This window comes from Mastomys coucha, unplaced genomic scaffold (assembly GCF_008632895.1).
Source record: "Mastomys coucha isolate ucsf_1 unplaced genomic scaffold, UCSF_Mcou_1 pScaffold22, whole genome shotgun sequence".
Taxonomy (NCBI): Eukaryota; Metazoa; Chordata; class Mammalia; order Rodentia; family Muridae; genus Mastomys; species Mastomys coucha.
The window spans coordinates 7,907,416-7,915,651 of NW_022196905.1; the positions used below are offsets into that span (position 1 = coordinate 7,907,416).

The window sequence follows — 8,236 nt, forward strand, 5'->3', positions numbered from 1 at the left end:
AAAAAAAAAAAAAAAAAGCCTAAAGAGAGACACCAAAGAGAAAGTTGGTAAGTAAATGCATTGTGGTCAGCCTCATGAGCTGTGTCTGATTCCTAGAGCACGCATAGTAAAAATAGTTCCTGCAACTTGTCCCTGGACCTCCACATGTACACTGTGGTATGTACACACTCACATAAAAAATAGATAGATAGATACCGATGCATAGGTATAGATAGATGATAGATAAAACTTATTTCTATAAAGCCTGAAAATACTGTAAAAAAAAAATGATATCTGCAGACAACACCTAAAGACACACTGTTACACTAACACCTAACTGACATTTAATGAAGCCAAGGATCAGCAGAAGTAGCTACTGAGGCTATTAAAGGTCTAAAATTGCAATGATGGTCTAAATGCTTATGTTCTCAAACAAAAATGTTGCTAAAATTTACTTCTTCATGCGATGGTGTTTGGAGGAATAATTAGGCAACAGTTAAGGACATCAAGGCAAGACCATTACAAATGCATTAGTATCTATACAAAATTGTAGAATAGTAGGTTTCTTTCTTTTTGACCTTCTAACTTTCTGCTATGTTAAAGAATAATGTTCAAAGCATTGTACTGAAAGCAGAAGTCAGCCCTCACCAGATTTTGATCTTATACATTATATCCTGATCTTACATTTGCAGGCCAGTGAGAAACAGATTTACATTTCCTATACCCTGTCTGGCTAGATGGGGAGGCTCACGTATATAATCCTAGGACTTTGGAAGCACTGCCAGAAGAATTCCTGAGAAAATAAGTCCAGTTTGGGGATATACGGTGTGGTCTAGGTCAGCGTGGACTCCACAGTACAGATCCCATTTTCAAAAGTAAAATAAAACAAACAAACAAAATCCCGCCACCAACCACAAAACACCTTACCATTTAGGCAAATGGTAGAGCAACACAAGAAGGACTAAGGCAGTTGTTACACAACTGAACATATTTAAGTGTTAGACTTACCAGGAAACTCTCCTTTTCTGCTGCTTTGACCAAACTCCTGTAGCTGAGCTTGTTGATTTATTTGTTCTTTCTGTAAGTTTTCATACCAATGAGTTACTTCAGCCCTAAGATCTGCTACCTGGTCACTGGGATACATTTCAATAGTCATCTGAAATATGAGATATACCCAATTAAACATCACTAACAACACCACCCAAACAAAACATCAACAATTTGAAAGAAGAAATGTTACCAAATGTAGAAATTAAAAGTTGTAAATACCTTGTCAGGAAGTCCAGCAGGCTGACATACAACCCTTAGAGGCAAAGACTGTTTGTCACTCAGTGCTTTCAAATGACTACTAATACCAGTGCCCTCAATTTGCCACTGTCTCAGATGATATGCAAACCTACAACACACAGAAACACCATTTTGAAAATTTGAACATTACAAAAGTTTTTTAGTATTTTACAAAATGGGAAAGTCCGTAAGTTATACAAATTTTAGATTCAACATGTTGAATTAAACTTAAATAAAAACAGCTAAGAATTCATTATTAAGACAAGCTCCCAAAAAAATTACTGTAGGAGAAAATCCCATTATGAAAACAATTCTTTAAAATGTGGGGAGAGACGCAGGAGGAAAGTAAAACAGAACTCAAGACTAATCAAATAATGATATACCAAGTTATCATTTTTGCATTCAAAAGATTTTAAGAAATACTCAAAGACAGAAAGAAATACATACATACGTACACTCATTCTATAAAAATATTTCTCAAATATGGGAATATAATCATATTATGTAAGTCAGTTTCATAGAATATGAGATTGGATTCACCCAAGAATGCAAATACAAACTATAATAAAAGACTAATTTTAGGGGGCTAGAGTGATGTTGCTGTTCCTGACAAACCAGGGGCTCAGTTCCCAACACCCACAGGGAGGCTGGTAACCATCCATCACTGCAGTTCCAGTGGATCTGACACCCTCTTACGAGGTTCTTGGATCTTGGCATGTACCTGGTACACATATATACATGTAAACAGAGTGCTTGTATATATATATGTAAATATATATATACATTCTTTTTTTAATGATTTCTTTTAATTTTATGTGCATTGGTGTTTCACCTGCATGTTTGTCTGTGTGAAGGTGTCAAATCCCCCTGGAACTGGAGTTATAGGCAGTTATGAGCTGCCATGTGGGTGCTGGGAATTGAACTTGGTTCCTCTGGAAGATCAGCCAGTCCTCTTTAACCACTGAGCCATCCCTCCAGCCCCTAAATATAATTTTAAAAAGACTCTCTAGCAGCCCCAAAAGGCAACCAGCATGACACATATTAAATACTTTTCTCTGATCAGTTTTCAGCTGTGAAAGACAAAAGTTGGCTTCTTAGATTTTAAATGAATAAATAAGAAAGAAAGAGTGTAGGGGAGGGAGGGAAGGAAGGAAGAACTAATCAGAAGTTCTGAAATAAAAGGATGGAAATTATATCCCACAACTGAAATATCAAGGTCTATGACTGAGCTAGAGTTAATAAAAGAATGCCTTCTGCTGCATATTTTCAATATTTAGTCTTCCTCCTTGATTCCACTGACATTTTGAGCTCAATTACTTATATTGTTCTTGAAGGTAATCCACAGGCTACCTTATGTACCCTGAGGTGTTTACCAGGATCCCTGGTCTCTAACCATTCAGAGGCAATACAACCTTGTTCCCCTAGGTATGATTACAAAAATAAAACAACAACAACTAAAAGAAAGAAGTAAAAAAAAAAGAAAGAAAAGAAAAAAAAACTTTCCAGATATTGCTTACTGCTCTTGAGAAATAAAATCACTTTTGAATAAAAATCATTTTCTTTAAGATATTACTGTTACTCACTATTATACAAATGTTATTTCAAACTATGCTGAATAATTTCAAATCTGTAACACTAAGCACATTTAACAATTAATATACAAGGATTCAATAGAAGATCTGCTAGGCAATATACAACTTTTAGGCTATTGCTATAGATTTTTTTTATTCAATTTTATGCAATTCATAGTTTACTAGTTCTCACAGATGGTTGCATAACTTAGTAGCAGTAATAACCTTAGCATGAAATAAACCAAGATACATATGAAATATAGAGAACATATCTCCACAATAGGGCAAAACTAGTATCCGTAAGATGGGATGTTGGGGCTTAAAACCAGAAACTCAGGAAGAGTACTACCAAAGCTTTGTAAACAAAAACTAAGTACTGGTAAAATTACACTGTACAAGACCTAAGGATCTGTGTTAATAGTCCAGTTTGCTGTTCTTCACAGCACAAAATAATTTTACAAATAACTTAAGTGTATCTTTAATGGCAAGCATGTCAGAAAGGAAAAAGATGACAAAAGACTTTTGTTTTGCCGGGCAGTGGTGGCGCACGCCTTTAGTCCCAGCACTTGGGAGGCAGAGGCAGGTGGATTTCTGAGTTCGAGGCCAGCCTGGTCTACAGAGTGAGTTCCAGGACAGCCAGGACTACTCGAAAAACCAAAAAAAAAAAAAAAAAAAAAAAAAAAAAAGACTTTTGTTTCCCATGATATCTTAGTGTACTGTTTGAGTTATACAAGTTTGTTTGACTTTGTAATTAATTTGAATGAAACCAATACATTTGCTTACTTTTATTTTTCTAGAATAGTAAAACTTCTGAGGCTGTGATGTGACAATACAAAAATTCAAGAGTTCTCTTAAACATTATTTAAAAATACAAGGAATTAAGTCAATTTCTAAAAACTGTAATCATAAAGGAATCTTGTACTACCTGAGTGTTTCAACCATGTAAACATGTTAAAAGGATATGGTAGGGTTATCTTGCTTACTGATAATTTCCTTACAATTCAATAAAATGTCAAAAGTATGAACTTTACGTGATTTTATTTGATATCAAACTAAGATCTGGAGTTGAAGTTATAATTTTAACAAATTTTCAACACAGTTCTTAGTACTTTTACAATTATACTCATCGTTAAAAAACTTTTAACACACAGAATTTTGTAATTAAAACTATCTACTCACCTTTCATTTCAGTTGATATATTCATAAATGTTAATTTGCTTTATTTCTGTATTACACAGGGTATGTCTAAATTAATTATACAGATATTCATTAACACAGAAATTTTTTGTCATGTTTCCATGGTAAATGGAAATTCAAAATTAAAATACTCTCTCCTAGTCCAGGAAGAAAAAAAAAAAAAACAGCAAATGAAACAAATGATTCAACTTGATAAAATATGAAAGATTCTATGAGACTGCAGGGAAGCTGTTGTGTGACTTGTTTCAGTGCTTGTTTTCCTGCCTTTTCAGTCATGTCAGGAGAAACGAAAATATGTCCAGTTTCTTATTCATGCATACATGCTGAGACCCTAAAGATTTTAAAATCTGTTTATTTATGAGGAAATTACATTGCCTGTTCAATGAAAAATGACACTTTCTATAGCAACTATTTCCATTATTATCCACTTAAGTTTGAGTAAAATATGTTTCTAATATGCCCATAAGAACTTTAGAATACATTTAGACATGTTAACAATATGAATACTGAAATTCATTCATATAGAATAGTGTAACAAAATTACCTTCTCCTAAATGCTTCCAGATGTGTCTTCAGCATAAGTAATCCTCGTTCTATAACTGTGAGACTTGAGTGTGATTCTTGTTCAAGACTGCTAGAAGCTATCATGAGACTTTCCATGCACTTACTAATAAATTCTTGCTCCTTTTCCAAACCCGTTTTACCTGAAACCCAGATATATATTTATTACACTTTTGCATCTTTATTTATCTGTATTAAATAAAATGAACCAAACTGAAGCTTGATCAAATCTCCTCACATAAAAAGGTACTTAGAACTGAAATCAGTAGTACATGCCTGTTAGTTCAGCACTGAAGAAACTTAAGCAGGATTGAGAATTCTAGGCCAATGTGGAATGCGTAGCAAGACTGAGTCTCAGAAAAGGAAACACAGGCTGGAAATGGCTCAGCAATTAAGATTACTGACTACTCGTCCAGAGGACCCAGGTCCAACTCCCATCACCCACATGAACCATCTGTAACAACAGTTCCAGGAAATCTGATTCCCTATTCTGGCCTCTATAGCACTATACCCATATGGCTCACATACATACATGCACACAAACAGTTATAAATGTATCAAAAAAGTTTTAAAGAAAGAAATAAAGAGATATCTTAAATTTTATCAAAATTAAATTTTAATTTTTAAACAATATTTCTAATTACTTACCATTAATATAGTAGGAGTTAATATACTGAATAGCTGCTCGACTGACATCACCTGATTGTGCTCTTAATGCAATACCCCAAAATTGGTCCATACCACACAGCTAAGAAATAAAGATAAAACATTTTTAATATCTAGTTTATTAAATGATGACAGATTATTATTAGATTAAAATACCAAACATAGAATTACACACTAAATTTAACATTTTATACAGTATCAAGAGGGCAATTTATATATATGGACATTAATGAAATAATAATCAACAAAAGCTTACAAATTTCCTTAGTTAATGAAGAACTTTTAAAGCTAATTGTATTTATTTATAAAGCAGAAAAACAATATGATGCTTAATGAGTTATACAGTATGAAACTTCAATTATATAAACATGTCACAAAAGAATAATAATTTAGCATAATGCTTCAATGCTTTTCATCAAAGGTAAATTGATTAAGCTACCAATTTCATAGAGTTGCAAATAATTTAATGGACACAATAAACAAATTATTGTTCAAATTAGTGATGTTAACTATAAGATAATGCAAAAGGCTACATAGAAATAATAGATGTGAAAGCTTTCAAAATACAGTCAGAGATATGGTTTTCCAATAGATGGCCTAATAGCCTGAGTGAATATCAGCTATCAGAAAACAGTTATAAATTAGACAAATAACAACTATATGATTATATTGAAATTAGTAAATTTAAACTTACTAATACTGATGTTAAAAAAAAACCTAACAAAACAAGCCTCACCATCACAACACAAACAAAAGGAATACTAGAAGGATAGAAAAGCAGATTACATCCAAGTAAAATTATTACTCTGTGAGATAACTTCTCAAGTTGTCTCAGTAGGTAGCCAAGGATTAACTAGAGAATCCCTGGTCCTCCAGTTTCCACCTTCCAAATCCTGATATTAGAGATGTGTACCCCTTTGTCTACTTGGTTGATGAGGTTCTGGTATTGAACAAAGGGCTTTGTACTTGCTGACAGACCATTCTACCAACTATATCACCAGCTTGAAAATTATTCATTATACCATAGATTATTAACTCCTGATATAAAACAACTATAAAAATAAAGTTACTGATTAATTAACTAACAAGAAGGATGTGCTATTATACCTTTGAATAATAGTTTATATTAGAAGAATATAGTGACAATCATTCAAATACATTGCAGCCATCCAATTTGGAGAAGAAGCACTTAAGACTACAAATTTATAGGAGTGAGCAGTTAATCGTAACGAATGATCTATATAGATTATATGAGAAAAAAATCACCATATACTATTTATTAGTATATAAAGAAAAGCTAGAGGAAATAGCGTAAGGATTTCAAAACCAGCTAAGTGGCTCAGTGCAAAATAGAGCCTGCACCTAAATCTGGTAGACTGATTTAGATTCCCCAGGAGGTGGTAGAACCAGCAGGTTGTCTCCTGTGAGTCATTCTCTGACTTACACATGAACAAAAGTGTGCACACATGCAAAGTAAGTAAATAATTTCACACAATTCCAAGATCTGAAAGAAGAATAATAGAATATGCATCTATTCTTCTAAGCAAACCACAGAGCATATAACAAGGCTTTCTTGAAGCAAAATCATGGTTCTCTTTGGAAATTTAAGAAAAGAAAAAGGAAAGGCAAAAGAGGAGAAATAAGGGAAAGAGGGGAAAAGGGGAAAGAGGGGAAAGAAAGGAAGAAAGAAAGAAAGAAAGGAAGAAAGAAAGAAAGAAAGAAAGGGGAAGAGGGGAAAGAGGGGAAAGGGAAAGGGAAAAGAAGAAAACCACCCCAAAATTGCCTTCAAAGTTAAAATATGAAGTTTTAAACTCGAAATAAAATTCAACTTCATAGTAATGCCAAAGTTTCTTGTCAATTTCAAGACAAGAAAATTGATCTGATAAGTCTAAAGTATAAAAATAAGTCAAAGCATTACCTCAGAGTTTGAGCCACCATCATAGGCACTAGTAGCCAACCGAGCCAAGTTACAAAGATGTTGAAACAGGTTTAAGCCAGTCATGCTAATTGTTTCAGGCTTAAGCTGGGGCATCTTAAGGAAAGAAAGGTTAACAAATTTTATTTTATTCGATATAAGATTTATTTTACTAAAGACAACACAGAAGTAAAATTACCAGATTAGATTTGACTAGACTATAAACATTTGAAAAATTTAACATGCAAAGCCTGAACAGATGTATGCTTCAAATAACAGTACCTGCTTGATGTGTGCTTAAATTTTCAATATATATATATAAATATATACACACACATATATGACTAATTTTTGATATATGAATTTTCCAATATACACATACATATGAACTCAGAAAATTGAATTTATATACACATATAACCAGACTAGGGGAACTAAATGCACACAATAAGTTTCTGGTTTTGTTTTTGTTTATTTTTAAATTTATTTGTCTTATGTGAGTACACTGTTGCTGTTTTCAGACACACCAGAAGAGGGCATCTGATGCCATTACAGATGGTTGTGAGCCACCATATGGTGGGTGTGAGAATTGAACTAAGAACCTCTGGAAAAGCAGTCAGTACTCTTAAAAGCTGAGCCATCTCTCCAGCCCCAAACAATTTGTTATCTATTAAATACCTTGACTGTATATACTTATGAGATAATCAAGCTAAATGTAGTTTGCGTTGAAGGGAATGATGCATGATAAATGGCATTATATTTGTATCTTAGCCTAAAACTCATTTGTATATACTCTGACACAGAGACACTGAGTTTAAGAGAACCTTCCTAATCAACAACAGCAGCAAAAACATTAAGAAAATAGAGCTGGGTGGTGGTGCATGCCTTTAATCCCATCACTTGCGAGGCAGAAGCAGGCAGATGTCTTAGTATGAGGCCACCCTGGGCTACAGAGTGAGTTCCAGGACAGCCGGGGCTACACTGAGAAACCCTGTCTCGAAAAACAAAAAAAAGAAAAAAGAAAAAAGAAAAAAGAAAAGGAAAGAAATACCAAGTAGAT

The 8,236-nt window shown here is 33.5% G+C and overlaps 1 protein-coding gene across 6 annotated transcripts in view; it reads right to left on the bottom strand.

The window, feature by feature from the left end:
• Nucleotides 1–8,236, bottom strand: part of Usp34 (ubiquitin specific peptidase 34) — a 191,979-nt gene that overhangs the window by 101,636 nt on the left and 82,107 nt on the right. For all 6 annotated transcript variants that reach the window (XM_031342440.1, XM_031342435.1, XM_031342437.1 and 3 more), the window contains 5 exons: nt 7,180–7,293; nt 5,244–5,343; nt 4,579–4,738; nt 1,249–1,375; nt 988–1,135 (listed from right to left, as the gene is read on the bottom strand). In XM_031342440.1, coding sequence (XP_031198300.1) covers nt 988–1,135; nt 1,249–1,375; nt 4,579–4,738; nt 5,244–5,343; nt 7,180–7,293 — 649 coding nt within the window. The remainder of the gene's footprint in view (nt 1–987; nt 1,136–1,248; nt 1,376–4,578; nt 4,739–5,243; nt 5,344–7,179; nt 7,294–8,236) is intronic.